Below are 17,167 nucleotides of genomic sequence, written 5' to 3'. Positions count from 1 at the left end.
TTAATAGTGCCGGATATCCATGAATACATAAGACAATTGCTGTAGATTAAAATAATGTGATTAGTGAGATCTAAGCCAACAACCAATTCTACCCTAGGTCCGTGTAACACCATTCACATTTGTCAAATTTAGGAACCTTGATGTCAAGTGTAATTCATAACAATGCTCTAGAAACTACTGTAAGACAATTCTCACCACGTGAAATGGAAAATTGTCTTCTACATTAGCATACGTACACCAGAAGCCACCATACGGCGCATGGTGGAGCGTACCACACGGACATCTAGTGCCTCATTGTCTGTTAGCAGCTTCACACACTATTTATGCACTTTCAGTATATACTAATTATGAAAGTACAAGAACATATGATAATGCCTGTCGTTTTCTTGATATTTCCAGCTGTGGCACACAGAAATCATAAACCAGTCTTTCTGTGTTTTCAGTTTATGTCATATACGGTTCACAGTGCATCACATGATATTCATGCGAGTTAGGTGCAATCTTCCCTGCAGTGAAACGATAGATGTTACGTTCTACATGACAAGTGTAGAGTTTTGTCAACAGTGTTTCAAATATTACTGAGGGAGCACAAAATATATCATGCCCAGAAATCAACACAATATATGCTGCATTGAGGCTCTTTATTAACTGTGAAGAATGAGAAGTACAATTATTTTCTTGTCTAGTGGATAAAATACTATTTCATTTTATCTTTAAATGAATGGATAAGAAATAAATGAATAAGAGTAAATAAATAAGTAAGATTGATTTTTGGAATTATGATACACATAATCTAATTATAAAACAGATTTTAACATATATGAATGCAGAAAAGAAAAATGGCTGACATACCGAGCACACACATCGTACAGCACAATCCCAGACACATTTTTCTCCTTTATTGATGTCTGTAGGTCTGCAATCTGAAAACAGAAGTATTTGGTTCTTTGTTATAAGAATGACTTGAATTATTACGTAATATTTAGTATCTTCTGTTTCACTTACATTTTACCCCTTCAGTTTATTGTCTATGTTCCTGCCATACGTCTGTCATTTATAACTGCCATAAGCATAATCAGTACTCTGGAACTACATCGTAATTGTAAATAGCTTTCTGTAAGTCAAGACTGTTAAACTAAGAGAGGTGGTGCAGTGGTAAGATACGAGACTTGAATTTGGGAGCCCTGTAAGACTAGATTTTGTGTGATTTCTGTAGAGCACTTAAGGCACTTAATTAAATTAACACGGCCCATGTCCACCTGAATCCGAGCTAGTACTACTGCTCTAAGGACTTCATCAACAATAACATGTTAAACTGTAATCTTTCTTCAAGGCATTTAAAGCAAGCTGATTGTAAACTCACTCTATCAGTACTTACCAGTTTTGATTTACAGCAGTGAGCCATAGACATGTAATGTGAAAACCAATCAATAAGAGAGGTTTGGTCAGTGAGTTGCGAAATGGGTTTTACTAGGATGTACAGGAAACAAACAAATGGATCAAGGAGGAGACTTAAGTGGAAAACATTAATTATGACTAATGAAAATAAAATGGAGATAGGTGCGGCATGCATTTCTTGATATTTTCAGCTGTGGTACACAGAAATCATAAACCAGTCTTTCTGTTTTTTTCAGCCAATGTCGTATATGGTTCACAGCACATCACATCCTAGCCATGAGAGTTAGGCGTAATCTTCCCTGCAGTAAAAAGGTGGATGTTACGTACTACAGGACAAGTGTACAGTTTCTTGAACAGTGTTTCAAATATTATTCAGGGAGCACAAAATACGGGGTGATCAAAAAGTCAGTATAAATTTGAAAACTGAATAAATCACGGAATAATGTAGATAGAGAGGCACAGATTGACACACATGCTTGGAATGACATGGGGTTTTATTAGAACCAAAAAAAAAAAAAAAAAAAAAAAAGTTCAAAAAATCTCCGACAGATGGCGCTTCATCTGATCAGAATAGCAATAATTAGCATAACAAAGTAAGACAAAACAAAGATGATGTTCTTTACAGGAAATGCTCAATATGTCCACCATCATTCCTCAACAATAGCTGTAGTCGAGGAATAATGTTGTGAACAGCACTGTAAAGCATGTCCGGAGTTATGGTGAGGCATTGGCGTCGGATGTTGTCTTTCAGCATCCCTAGAGATGTCGGTCGATCACGATACACTTGAGACTTTAGGTAATCCTAAAGCCAATAATCGCACGGACTGAGGTCTGGGGACATGGGAGGCCAAGCATGACGAAAGTGGCGGCTGAGCACACGATCGTCACCAAACGACGCGCGCAAGAGATCTTTCACGCGTCTAGCAATATGGTGTACCGTAGGTCTCTAGAAGAGCGTAGCGTTCCAAAGGATTGGAAAAGGGCACAGGTCATCCCCGTTTTCAAGAAGGGACGTCGAGCAGATTTGCAGAACTATAGACCTATATCTCTAACGTCGATCAGTTGTAGAATTTTGGAACACGTATTGTGTTCGAGTATAATGACTTTTCTGGAGACTAGAAATCTACTCTGTACGAATCAGCATGGGTTTCGAAAAAGACGGTCATGTGAAACCCAGCTCGCGCTATTCGTCCACGAGACTCAGAGGGCCATAGACACGGGTTCACAGGTAGATGCCGTGTTTCTTGACTTCCGCAAGGCGTTCGATACAGTTCCCCACAGTTTAATGAACAAAGTAAGAGCATATGGACTATCAGACCAATTGTGTGATTGGATTGAGGAGTTCCTAGATAACAGGACGCAGCATGTCATTCTCAATGGAGAGAAGTCTTCCGAAGTAAGAGTGACTTCAGGTGTGCCGCAGGGGAGTGTCATAGGACCGTTGCTATTCACAATATACATAAATGACCTTGTGGATGACATCGGAAGTTCACTGTAGCTTTTTGCGGATGATGCTATGGTGTATCGAGAGGTTGTAACAATGGAAAATTGTACTGAAATGCAGGAGGATCTGCAACGAATTGACGCATGGTGCAGGGAATGGCAATTGAATCTCAATGTAGACAAGTGTAATGTGCTGCGAATACACAGAAAGATAGATCCTTTATCATTTAGCTACAAAATAGCAGGTCAGCAACTGGAAGCAGTTAATACCATACATTATCTGGGAGTACGCATTAGGAGTGATTTAAAATGGAATGATCATATAATGTTGATCGTCGGTAAAGCAGATGCCAGACTGAGATTCATTGGAAGAATCCTAAGGAAGTGCAATCCGAAAACAAAGGAAGTAGGTTACAGTACGCTTGTTCGCCCACTGCTTGAATACTGCTCAGCAGTGTGGGATCCGTACCAGATAGGGTTGATAGAAGATATAGAGAAGATCCAACGGAGAGCAGCGCGCTTCCTTACAGGATCATTTAGTAATCGCGAAAGCGTTACGGAGATGATAGATAAACTCCAGTGGAAGACTCTGCAGGAGAGACGCTCAGTAGCTCGGTACGGGCTTTTGTCAAAGTTTCGAGAACATACCTTCACCGAAGAGTCAAGCAGTATATTGCTCCCTCCTACGTATATCTCGCGAAGAGACCATGAGGATAAAATCAGAGAGATTAGAGCCCACACAGAGGCATACCGACAATCCTTCTTTCCACGAACAATACGAGACTGGAATAGAAGGGAGAACCGATAGAGGTACTCAAGGTACCCTCCGCCACACACCGTCAGGTGGCTTGCGGAGTATGGATGTAGATGTAGATGTAGATGGGGTGGAGCGCCATCCTGCATAAACATCGTACGTTCCAGCAGGTGTTTATCAGCCAGGCTGGGGATGATGCGATTCTGTAACATATCGGGGTACCTCTCACTCGTCACGGCAGCAGTTACAAAACTAGAATCACGCATTTCCTCGAAGAAAAAAAGGCCCGATAACGGTAGATGGGGTAAATCCAACCCATACCGTGACTTTCTCGTCGTGCAATGAAGTGTCCACGACAGTTCTAGGATTTTCGGTAGCCCAAATTCTGCAGTTGTGGGCGTTGGCAGACCCTCGGAGTGTGAAATGAGCTTCGTCGGTCCAAACACGTTACTCAACCAATTGTCATCTTCCGCCATCTTTTGAAAGGCCCACACCGCAAATGCCCTCCGCTTCACTAAATCACCAGGTAACAGTTCATGATGCCGATGGATTTTGTACGGATAGCATCGGGGCGTACGCCTAAGTGCCAACCAAACACTAGTGTATGGAGTGCCGGTGTGACGTGCGACTGCACGAGCGCTGATTTCCCCGTGCATAGACGAACCCGCTAGTCTCCATTTCTTCCTGAACTGTCTCAGTAGCATTACGCCTTGTGCTCGGTCGGCCACTACGGGGTCTATCGTCTAAACAACCCGTCGCTTCGAACTTCGAAATCATTCTCGCCACAGCTGCATTTGTCAACGGACCTTTACCCGTTCGAATCCCCTTCCTATGTTGATAGGATCGTAACGCTGAACTAGCACATTCCCCATTCTGATAACACAGCTTCAATAAAAGCGCGTTTTCAGGTAACGTCAACATGCTGCGACTGCTGACGCATCTGATTCTCTCTCTCATTACAGCTCCTTTTATAGACGATTGTCATGCACAGTCACTGACGTTTTGCTGTCCAGCGCCATCTGTCGGGCATTCTACGAATTTTTTTTGTTCTAATAAAACCCCATGTCATTCCAAGCATGTGTGTCAATTTTTACCTCTCTATCTACCTTATTCCGTGGTTTATTAAGTTTTCAAATTTATACTGACTTTTTGATCACCGGGTATATAATACACATGGGCCAAGAAAGTTCTGTGCTGTATTGCCAGAGATACCGTAATAAAAGAGTGAAACAACAATGTAGTGTGTACTGGCGTACGCCTTTGCCAGCACACTGGTCGGCACTAGGAAACACTGTATAGCAGGCGCTGAACTAAGCGCGCCTACGATAAGAGAAGACGAAAACATGCCCCCAGGCTACTCGCCGATAATGCCTCCTGGGCAGTGTGCATATAGGTCACCATTGCCGACCGAGCTGCCTCAATCACTCAATCTCTCAAGCTCAGTACCTCAGTACGTCGCATCGAGACTCAGTCCTCCACAGTGATAGTCGTCGCCTCATACCTTAGCTAGCTATGAGGGAACGTTAGTCATGGTATATAATTGTGATATGGACACAGACAAGATTCAAGAATTAGTACGTGTCATTTGATTGCTGTTAACCACAGAACTTCAGACTGGACATCTTTGAAGTTATGAAGTCAGTTGGTTCCTGTAATAAAGTGTATTTTAACCACGTGCGCATTTTGTGTTGTAGTGAGAGGAAGCCGGCCACCCACCTACGATACCACCCTCTCCTCATCCAGCCACGAACCACAGAACATTACAAGAGGCCACAGCCACATCAAGGGGCGACGAGTCTGATATATATAGAGCTACGTCAGATTAGCAAATAAACTTCGAAAATTTAGCATTTTGCTCGCCAATAGCAGCCTGCCTTTTTGATGAAGTTCCTGCAACCACTGCAAACGCTTTTTTTGCCCAGGTGACTAGCACTATTAATGTGTTTTTCTAAATTGTTCTTCTCCCAGTTGAGCTTCTCATTACAAAATCGACACATAAAAGTATTTTTATCGTGAACATAAAAACCTTCTTCTTTGGGATAGCCATTGCATCGGTTCTGCAAACTGACTTTATGCCGACCCGTTTTTAACACACTATTATCACTTCGCAACACTCGCAAAACGTTACATACACGTGTTTACACCATACGGCCGGATCCACACACTGCGACCAACAAACATTGGTGCCAAAGCGTTGGAGTAGAATCCAACTCGCGCATGCTCAGAAGTAACGGTCAAATCTTACTGAAGTCGACTGAAGTAGGCTATATCAAACAAACCTAACGTAAACACACAACCGATGTTGAGGCGTATCAAATTGTGAGGTTACGTCGTGTTTTTAAAAATTATCGGTTAATGTGGACGGAGAGACGTTTTGTGCAGTTCAGGAGAAGTAGGAAATTAGACTGAGCGTGAAATTGTCTACTTCTGCTTTTTAATTGTAGAGTAACAGCCATTGCGGTAACTAGAACAGCTGATATCCAGACGTCATTTGTGTAAATCGGTCGAGCAAAATCGATAAAACAAGGAAACGAAATTCGGTTTTTGTCTTACGGAAAAAATCTTGATTTTAATAGTTTTCGCTAAAATATGCTAATTTTAATGAATTTCCCTGAAATTTGCAAATTTTAATAAATTTCGCTGAAATGCGTTGATTTCGCATTTTATCGCACATTTATAGCATAAACGAATTTCACGCAGCTCTACCGCTATACAAGTTTTGTTTGCTTTTCATGTGTTCTAGGTTTCTGCAGGGGAGTTGTCGTTGCAGTGATTCTATTTGCTCATTTGTTCTTGTTGTTGCATGTAATACAGGAGAGGAGCTGCAGAAGTAATCTATTTCTCTTTTCAGAGGCTTTGCACATTCCTTTTCTATTTGTCTTTTCATATTTTGCTGTAATTTGTTAGCGTTAGAATGGCTATCCCGCCTCAGCCGCTGACTGCTCCTACACTGGAACTAAATCAGATTTTTCAGTTTCAGAACCAGCGAATTGCCACATTGCTGTCTACTGTACAGTAATTGCTTGCCACACACGCTGCGTCGGCTGCCCAACAGACCAACCGACCGATCCAACAAGCGCTCGAGTATGTCACCCAGTTACAGACCCACAGTCAAGTCCATCGAATTCAAGGTATTGTGAAATCTCATTATTTCCTGTCCGTAGCACACTGGACTCTCATTTGGGAGGACGACGGTTCAATCCCGCGTCCGGCCATCCTGATTTAGGTTTTCCGTGATTTCCCTAAATCGCTCCAGGCAAATGCCGGGATGGTTCTGTTGAAAGGGCACGGCCGATTTCCTTCCCCGTCTTTCCCTAATCCGAAGAGACCGATGACCTCGCTGTCTGGTCTCCTCCACCACAACAACCCAACCCAACCCTGTCCTTCGCGGGAATACTTGTGTTTCGCTTAATTCAAAAACTCTTGCCTACGTCGTCTCCCGCCGCACTCACCTATGATGGAGAAGTAGGTGCATTAAGCCAGTATTATGAACATCAAGTTCAGGTCGCGGCAGCCAGATTTCAGTTCTTTCGCCGGAATAGGCGTACCGTCAGTGGTATACCGACTTACAGGGTCTCACTAGAAAGTGTAAATTGAAGTGTAGTTTTAGCAACTTTTATAGTGACATGATGATTCGTGATGTGACCACATACAATGTCTCTGATAACATAATTAGAGAACAGATTCTCAAGCATTCAGATCCTTCGCTCCATCAAGTGTGGAAAATATCAGAACAATTCCATCCGGTGCCACAGCCGCCGATAAATTTGATCAGGTCCCGATTTGTCGCCTCTTGCCCGCGACCGCCTCCCTCAGCCGCCACAACGAACGCTCACACAGATGCGCAGACAGCCTGGTACACAATTCGCCAGGCCTGTCATCTAGGCTTGCCCTCGCTGTTTTGCTCGCCATAAGCGGCAAGACTGCCCGTCGCGCAACGTGGCATGTTACTCATGTGAAAAGAAAGGCCATGCCCAGGCAACAGCATCAGAACACCAATTCTGCCCGCTCTCGCAACAGCAGGCCTCATGCACGTTCTGTGAATGCAGTGTTTTCAAAACCGATTACAGGTTCTAGCAATAATTCAAGTAAGGTTGTGCCGTCATCTCGCTCCAGTGCAGTGCGACACATTTCCAACAAATTATTTGTAACAATACAAATTGCTGGCCGTCGTGTTGACTTTCAATGGGACACAGGTGCTTCTGTGACTCTGAGCGCTATGGGACTTAACATCTGAGGTCATCAGTCCTCTAGAACTTAGAACTACTTAAACCTAGCTAACCTAAGGACATCACACACATCCATGCCCGAGGCAAGATTCGAACCTGCGACCGTAGCGGTCGCGCGGTTCCAGACTGAAGCACCTAGAACCGCTCGGCCACACCGGCCGGCGGTGCTTCAGTAACTTTGCTTAATCGCACCACATACGAACAGGTAGGTTCACCACGCCTGTCAAAATCTAGCATGCACCTCACTTCACAAAACGGACAGGAAATCCCGATACTTGGACAGTGTAGCTTGCCTGCCACAAATCTCACACTAGGGCAGTGAAATGTACTGTGTTGCAACCAAGAGATAGTGAAAATATTTTTGGCTTACGTTCGTTTGAGTTGTTTGGTCTTAGAATCCCAGACAATGTGCTTTCAGTGACTGCTTTTAATCCAGAAGACAGTGTAGCTAGTTTGCTTAAGGAATTTCCTGAACTCTTTGCTCATGGAATTGGGAAAGCTAATAATTTTGTAGTGCGCATTACCCTGAAAGATAATGAGCAGCCTACGTTTTTCCGGGCTCGGCCCGTTCCCATTGCTTTACGAGGCAATATAGCTAGTGAATTAAAAGAATTTCAAGGCAATGGTGTGATTGCTACAATACAAGCTAGCCAGTGGGCAAGTCCTTTGGGTTTGATACCCAAGCCTTCTTGTCATATTCGCATTCGTGTTGACTTCGAAACTACAGTCAATCCACAGACAATAATTGACACTTATCCATTGCCTCTCCCTGAGAAACTTACAGACAGGCTTGGCGCAGGCCGTTACTTTTCTAAGATAGATTTCCGTAATGCTTATTTGCAAATACCACTAGATGAAGAATCACAGGAAGTGTTTGTTGTTAATACACACTCAGGCCTGTTCAGGTATTTACGTTTGCCCTTCGGGAGTGCCTCCACACCCGCCATTTTTCAACGCTACTTGGAACAGCTGCCTGCTCGAGTGCCGTTCTGTTCGAACTACCTTGACGATATTGTCGTCTCAGGTCGCACGCCAGAGGAAAACATTGCCAATTTGCGTATTCTTTTTCGAGTGTTGTCGTAAGCAGGACCCAAGTGCCATCTTGAAAAGTGTGACTTTTTTCAAACTGAACTACAGTGCTTAGGTCATGTCATAAACAGTCAGGATATGCACCCCCTCCAATCTCATTTGCTTGCAATCCGTGACCTGCCTGTTCCTCGCAATGTATCTGAACTGTACTCTGTGCTACAGAAGTTGACATACTGCATTCGTTTCACTCCGAACGCTTCACAGATCGCGGCTCCATTGCATTGCTTACGTCGGAAAATTGTGCCTTTCGTGTGAACCAAAGAATGTCACGACGCATTTCAGAAACTGAAAAATGCCTTGCTCAGTGACAGATGTTTAGTACATTTTGATCATGCCAAACCAGTGATTTTGCAAGTAGACGCTTCTTCTTACGGAATCGGCGCTGTGCTTTTGCACAGAATTGGTGCACAAGAGAGACCTATTGCTTTTGCCTCAAGGCTGTTAATTCAAACTAGGTGCGATTATTCACAAACTGAAAAAGAAGCTCTCGCATTTGTGTATGATGTGACAAAATTCCATCACTATCTGTTTGGTCGTACGTTCTATTTAGTGACAGATCATAAGCCTTTGCAGTCCTTGTTTCATCCGTCAAAGTCGGTTCCTACACGTACTGCTTAAAAATTGAAACGTTGGTCTTTGCTTCTATCCCAGAATCAGTACGAAATTCTGTACAGACCTATGGCAATGCTGACGCCCTTTCTCGCCTTCCGATCGGCCCCGACTCTGATTTTGATTCCTCCTACGCATCTTGTTGCCAGATCGATGCGCAGGACTTTGAGATGCTGCAATCTTTCCCTAGAATTACAGAAAAATTGAGCAGGTCACGGAAGCGGACCCTGATCTGAAGATTTTGTTGCAATACATTCGCACGTCTTGGCCTCGCTCACTGAACAGTACCTACTCAAAACTCAGTAGTGCGCCGATACTCTGCTCGTCGGCTTAACCTTTCAGTACAACAAGGTGTGATCTTAGTACAATCTGACAGTGGACAATCGCATGTGCTCATCCCACAGTATTGCAAAAGGATGTGTTACAACTGCTTCACCAAGGCCATTGGGGACTTGTTCGCACTAAACAGCGCGCCGGCTCTGTACTTGGCAGGGCTTCGACCCTCACATTGAACAGATGACGTCACAATGTCGCACATGCGCGGACAACCCATCAGCTCCTCCACAGACATCCGCAACTTGGCCTAAGACTGAATCGCCATGGCAACGAGTGCACATAGACTTTGCAGGACCGTTTAGGAACATTCGCTGGCTCATAGTAGTAGACTTTTTTTAAATCAAGTTCCCATTTGCAGTGCCTATGAACTCTACCATATTACGTAGCACCATTCAAGTGTTGCCCTCAATTTTTTGCATTGAAGAAGTGCCTGAAGTCATTGTTACGGACAACGGACTTCAGTTCACGTCACATGACTTTGAACAGTTTTGTGCACGAAACGGCATGCGTCATCGAACAAGTGCTGCGTTTCACCCCTAGTCTTCGTGCGCGCTTTCAACTAACAGATGGCCAAGCTTCGCAACTCCCACACACGGGAACAGGCGCTCCAACTCCTTCTCGCCTGCTATCGCCCCACACACGCGACGGACCATCACCGGCAGAACTCTGCATGGCCGCCGCCAGTGGACGCTGCTTCACTTGCTCCACACACCGCAGCATCCGGCGCCGCCGATGGTCCGCAAGTATCGCTTTGCACCGCATGATCTTGTTCTTTACGGGGTCTTTGGCCGACGTCAGCGCTGGGAGCGAGGTGAGATCCAGAAACGCATCGGTATAATATGGATCTGATTGCAGGTCCCGATGGTATGCAGTGTCGTCACCGGAATCAAATTCTAATTTGTCGTTTGTCCCGTGATTTTGTTGCTTTTCTTCCTCCAGATTCACGGCCCTAAGAGACCATGCAGCCTTCACAGCCGCCGCCACGGCACCCCAGGACGAGCCAATGGGCGTCGCGCCCTCGCCTCCGCCGTCGCCGCTCTCCGACCCGACAGACCTGGACCCGCCATCGCCGTCGCCATCATCGCCCAGGACCCCAGGAGACGCCCTCAGCACTGGACGTGTATCCTGCGCAGTGTTTTCTGGAGGACGTTCCTTTGCTCTCGCAAGCCAGATGGCGGGGTACGGCAGAGAGTACGCCGTCCTGCAGTTACGGCTCCCAGATCATCTCTACGTCCACCTTCCTGCCTCCTGCCCCTTCCCCTCCCCCCACCCCTCCCCGTTGTCGTTCACATCTCCAGTAACACGACAACGGTGCGGCGTTACGGGAAAGGGGGAGGGGAGGAATGTGCTTGCGTACGCCTCCGTCAGTAAATCGGTCGACACTAGGAAATTTTATATAGGAGGCGCTGAACTAAACGCGTCTAGGACAAGAGAAGACCAAGACACTCATCCAGGCTACACGGCGATAACATCCCCTGGGCAGCGTGCATATAGACCACCGCCGCCGACCGAGCTGTCTCAATCGCCTAATCTCTCGAACTCACTACGTCGCATCGGACTCAGTTCGCATTGCACCTCCATATGGCGCACAGTGCTCCAGTCCTCTACAGTGATAGTCGTCGCCGCGCACCATAGTTAGCTGTGAGGGAACGTTAGTCATTGTATATACACTAAAGAGCCAAATACACTGATACACCTGCCTAATATCGAGTAGGGTCCCCGCGAGCATGCAGAAGTGCTGCAACACGACGTGGCATGGACTCGACTAATGTCTGAACTAGTACTGAAAGGAACTGAAACCATGAATCCTGCAGGGCTGTCCATAAATCCGTAAGATTACGAGGGGGTGGATATCTCTTACGGATAGCACATTGCAAGGCATTCCTGATATGCTTAAAACGTTCATGTGTGGGGAGTTTGGTGACCAGCGGAAGCGTTTAAACTAAGAAGAGCGTTCTTGGAGCCACTGTGTAGCAATTCTGAACGTGTAGGGTGCCGCATTGTCCTGCTGGAATTGCCCAAGTTCGTCGGAATGCAAAATGGACATGAATGGATGCAGGTAATCAGACAGGATGCTTACTCACGTGTTGCCTGTCAGAATCGTATCTAGACATATCAGGGGTCCCATATCACTTCAAATACACAGGCTCCACACCATTACAGAGCCTCCACCAGCTTGAACAGTCCCCTGCTGACATGCAAGGGACATGTATTCATGAGGTTGTCTCCATACCCGTACATGTCCATCAGCTAGATACAATTTGAAAAGAGACTCGTCCGACCAGGCAACATGTTTCCAGTTATCAACAGTCCAATTACAGTGTTGATGGGTCCAGGTGAGGCGTAAAGCTTTGTGTCATGCAGTCATCAAGGATACATGAGTGGGCCTTTAGCTCCGACAGCCCATATCGATGATGTTCCGTTGAATAGTTCGCACGCTGACACTTGTTGATGGCTCAGCATTGAAATCTGCAGCAATTTGCCGAAGGGTTGCACTTCTGTCACGTTGAACGATTCTCTTCAGTCGTCGTTGGTCCCGTTCTTGCAGGATCTTTTTCTGGCTGCAGCTATGTTGGAGAATTGATATTTTACCAGATTCCTGATATTCACGGTACACTCGTGAAATGGCCGTACGGGAGAAGCCCCACTTCATCGCTTCTTCGGAGATGCTGTGTCCCATCGCTTGTGCGCCTACTATAACACCACATTCAAACTCACTTAAATCTTGATAACCTGGCATTGTAGCAACAGTAACTGATCTAACAACTGCGCCAGATTCTTGTTGTTTTATATAGGCGTTGCCGACCGCAGCTCCGTATTATGCCTGTTCACATACCTCTGTATTTGAATAGGCATGCCAATACCAGTTCCTTTGGCTCTTCGGTGTAGTTGTGATATGGACACGGACAAGATTCAAGTATTAGTACATGTCATTTGATTGCTGTTAACCACAGAACTACAGATTGGACATCATTGAAATTAAGTACTCAGTTGGCTCGTGTAATACAGTGTATTTTGACCACGTGTGCATTTTGTGTTGTAGTGGGGGGAAACCGGCCACTCACCTATCATACCACCCTCTCCTCACCCAGCCAGGGACCACAAAACATCACCAGAGGGCACAGCCACAACATAGTGGAGGGTGAATAGATGACATGAGGAAATATATAGTGGCAACATGGGTGCATGTATCTGAAGATCGTAAGGTATGGAGAAAAGTGTTGAGGAGGCCTTGCGTAATAGTGGATGTTTAAAGGCCAATGACGAAAAGGTTTCCTTAGTTATTTTACTCAGTTTGTTGTATATCTGTGCAAAATTTTCAAAAATCTGAAACAGTTCATTTAGATCACTTAGATCATTTAGATCCACTCAACATTTACTTCACATGTTTACATTTGTACTACTGGCAGAATGTCTGTTCATTCTTCCATCAAAGAAACGGATTTGTGTAGCAACACCATATTCTGACTGTTTCCTACTCCACCACTTAGTTTTAGATTTTTAGTATAGACTAGTGTCTCTCTGTGTAACTATATTTAGTTTTACAGCAACTTATGTCTTTATAGTGTATATGAAAATAACAATACAATACCACATGCCAGATAATGATATATAGGCTAATTTGCCTTTTGAACACAATGGCTACGGCCCAGAAGAAGCTAAGGTCCACAAGAAGCTACTGTGCAGCCCATTATGGGCCCAGAGAGCTCTTCTGGGCCTCAGCTCACACTAGTTCGGATTCAGACAAGGAAAATCAATAGATGATGCAATTAATCAATCTCTAGAAACTGTCAAAAATACACAACACACGTTCGCCATCGCCATCATGATAGATACTGCAGGTGCTTTTGGCAACTACCGGTTGCCTGCAATATTTGTGAGGTTAAGACAACTGGAAGGACCACAGTCTCTGTTTACGAGTCTCTTAGACTATTGTGAGAAGACATTAGTAGAATTCCAAGTTGGCATTACTTAGGGTTGCCCTTAGATGTCCATTTGTGGACCCATCTTCTGAGACTATTGAACCTCTTCTGTACCTACTGGATGGGGATAGTAGAACAGATGAAGTTGTCGCATATGCAGACGACCTACTAGTAGCAGTCCCTGCAAACAACAGAGTCCACCTGGAAAAGAAAGCGATTGGCAGACAATCACTATCACACAAACGTGCACCACGAACTAACTCAAGATAGTAGAGACCAAAATAACATACACGTTACTGAAGGATCTACTGAAAAGAGTTCCTTCAGTAAAAATTGAGGACGCAGAGCAATCATTGCATCTATATGGGAGCATACAGTGATGAAAGATTACATTTTCATGAACACATAAAAAAAAAACTACAGGTTAAGCAGAAAAACCACACAAATTGGTAAGGTTAAAATCAGGGGAATACAGAGTACCTTCACCAGCTACATGAACTGTGCACTACTTGAATGAGTGCCGCGCTGGGTAGCCGCGTGGACTGAGCCGCCTTGTCACGGTCCAAGCGGCTCCTCCCGTCGGAGGTTCGAGTCCTCCCTCGAGCATGGGTGTGGGTTTTGTCCTTAGCATAACTTAATTTAAGTTAGTATGTAAGCCTAGGGGCCGATGACCTCGACCGTTTGGTCCCATAAGAATTTATCACAAATTTCCAAATTTCCTTGAATTAGTAATTTGCTTTGCATCCAGCATGTGGGCACAACAATTAACTCTCGTCACAAACAGAACAGCTGTTAGACGAGGGTGAAGGAGTATCCTGCTTACAGTGTCAGGGGCATTCAGCACCACATCAGTGGTAGCACCGTGTGTGGTGATTGGAATATACCTGATTGTTATTACTATCATATAGTGAGCTGCAGTGCATTGCTTAAAGATGGCCATACTGAACCAGATAAGTCTGATAACCCGTGTACCTGTAAACAACAAGCATCAGTTTAAACTCTGGTGAACAGAGACCTGGGAAGGTGAATGGGAGGCCAGCGACAAGGGAGGAAGAGTCTATACATTTTTCCCCAATGTCTGAGAGCGGTTGAGACTGAAACTGATCCTGGCTGTGGCATGGTGCACTTCTTAACTGGACATGGGCCATATCTCACTTAAACCATGTGAGTCTAACTCAGACACTAAATTGCCCATGTGGGAATTAGGGAATTCAGAACACACAGTCCTTTTCTGTGGGAACTACAGAAACATCAGAGACGCATCACTTATACGCAACATAACCACAGAATGCCAAATATACAGACCCATTAATAACGTTGATCAGTGGAAGCATCTAAAGAAAATAGCAGACGAAATCTCTAAACCAATTTACAAAGAATATCTAAGCAGCAGGTCATACAGAGGGCACGACAATATGTAGCAAAACCACAGAACCCATAGGATGGAAGAAGAAAGAGGCCAAGCAAGCACGTAAATATTAACTGACTACAAACTACAGACACTTTTGCAACTGAAATATTGCATGTAGATACATCAGGCTTCATAATGATCGGTTACTGTTACCGAAAGATCACTTTAAAATTGTACACAAGTATGAGGTAGTATTTTAGACAGTGCCAGCATATTGTTACCTAAGATAATCTAAACCTGTACATAAATATTAGTTGTAAGTGTATTATACGCAACAATCCTGCCACTAAGACGTAACCCAGTATGCCGCGCGGTGTGGACGCGCGGTTAGAGGCGCCATATCACGGATTGCGCGACCCCTCCCGCCGGAATTTTGAATCCTCCCTCAGGTATGAGTGTTTGTATTGTTCTTAGCATAAGTTAGTTTAAGTAGTGTGTAAGTCTAGGGACCGATGACCTCAGCAGTTTGGTCCCTTAGGAATTCACACACATTTGAACATTTTGTAATCAAATATGGTGACTGTGTGTCAATGGCTCGATGAGAAATACTGAGGCATTCACGCCCAAGCATCAAGGTTGTGGCTCTAACGTCTGTCTTATCCTCTGTTTTATTCCTTCTAAATTATCATACACTTTATTTATATTTCCATATCAAGAAACTATTATTTTATTTTAAATAAGCAAAAAACTGCTTCCATAAGAAAGAAAAAAGAGTAAAAGAAATGGCCAACCTCGACGTGTTAGTATGTAAGCCAGCTTTGGCTCTTCTAAACTCAGCGAGTAGACGCAGCAGGTAAGAGGCCAAACACGACCCACCACAAGAAATAAATTAAGCCGTGCGAGCAGGAAGTGCAAAACAAATCCGCCTTGACTGCAGGACGTGTCCGGAAACGCATTCTCAGTCCAGGGGAAATGACATTCAAGAATTTTATTCACTTTTGCAAATATGGTGAAATTCCAGCTGCACTACTGATTGGTGAGAATGAAAATTTGTGCTGGACCCGGATTTCCTGTTTTATGCGAGCAGTCGCCTTAACTGCTTCGTCTATCGGAGCACACTCCACAGGCAGACCCAAACTTTCAAATGTGACCGTTTCGTCTGCATTTTATACTCGCACAGATACTGTGAATTTCATACAGTGAGAGATGTATGATAAAAATCATGGCCTTTTTTAGGCATACATGTCTGAAGGAACAGGCGCTGCTGCACTCATCGGCTGTATGAAAAACAAGAATTTTATTTACATTTGTGAATATGGTGAAACTCGAGGTGCACAACTGATATCTCAAAAGGTTTGGATCTGTCCGGAGACCAGGAAGTAGTTACGGCGACCGCTCGCGTATAGCAGGAGATCGTGTCAAGTGCCTGTCCGGCACAAATTTTCATTGTTACCAATCACTACTGCTGCTGGAGTTTCATCATATTTGCAAATTCGAATAAAATTCCTTTATTTCATACAGCTGACAATCGCAGCAGTGCATTTACCTTCAGACCTTGCTGAGTACATCAAACCAAAGGGGGGCGCTGAGCACTATGGTACTTAACATCTGAGGTCATCAGTCCCCAAGAACTTAGAACTACTTAAACCTAACTAACCTAAGGACACCACACACATCCATGCCCGAGGCAGGATTCGAACCTGCGACCGTAGCGGTCGCGCGGTTCCAGACTGAAGCGCCTACAACCGCTCGGCCACAATGGCCGGCATCAAACCAACACAGGCATTGCAATATAAGAAACGATATTATTTCTCGCCGAGAGCGTGTCAACTAAGCAAACCAAAGTTACATACCAAACACTGAAGACACATTGCTAAACGTGCTGTTTAGTAGAATAAAATACAAATATTTCTAGAAATTTATGAAAATTCTGAAATGACTAAAAAGTGTGTACACCAGATTCCAGGAGGGGGTAAGTACTCCTTTTACCTATTCTTCCTCCCCTGATGCCCCCCCCCCCCCAGCTGCCCCCTTT

The 17,167-nt window shown here is 44.6% G+C and overlaps 1 protein-coding gene across 1 annotated transcript in view; it reads right to left on the bottom strand.

The window, feature by feature from the left end:
- The window catches only part of LOC126471053 (patched domain-containing protein 3-like), a 630,102-nt gene that overhangs the window by 273,130 nt on the left and 339,805 nt on the right, over nt 1-17,167 (bottom strand). The window contains exon 3 of the mRNA XM_050099121.1: nt 853-923. Coding sequence (XP_049955078.1) covers nt 853-923 — 71 coding nt within the window. The remainder of the gene's footprint in view (nt 1-852; nt 924-17,167) is intronic.

This window comes from Schistocerca serialis, chromosome 3, assembly GCF_023864345.2.
Source record: "Schistocerca serialis cubense isolate TAMUIC-IGC-003099 chromosome 3, iqSchSeri2.2, whole genome shotgun sequence".
In the NCBI taxonomy this organism is placed as follows: domain Eukaryota; kingdom Metazoa; phylum Arthropoda; class Insecta; order Orthoptera; family Acrididae; genus Schistocerca; species Schistocerca serialis.
This window is presented reverse-complemented; position numbering and strand designations above follow the sequence as displayed.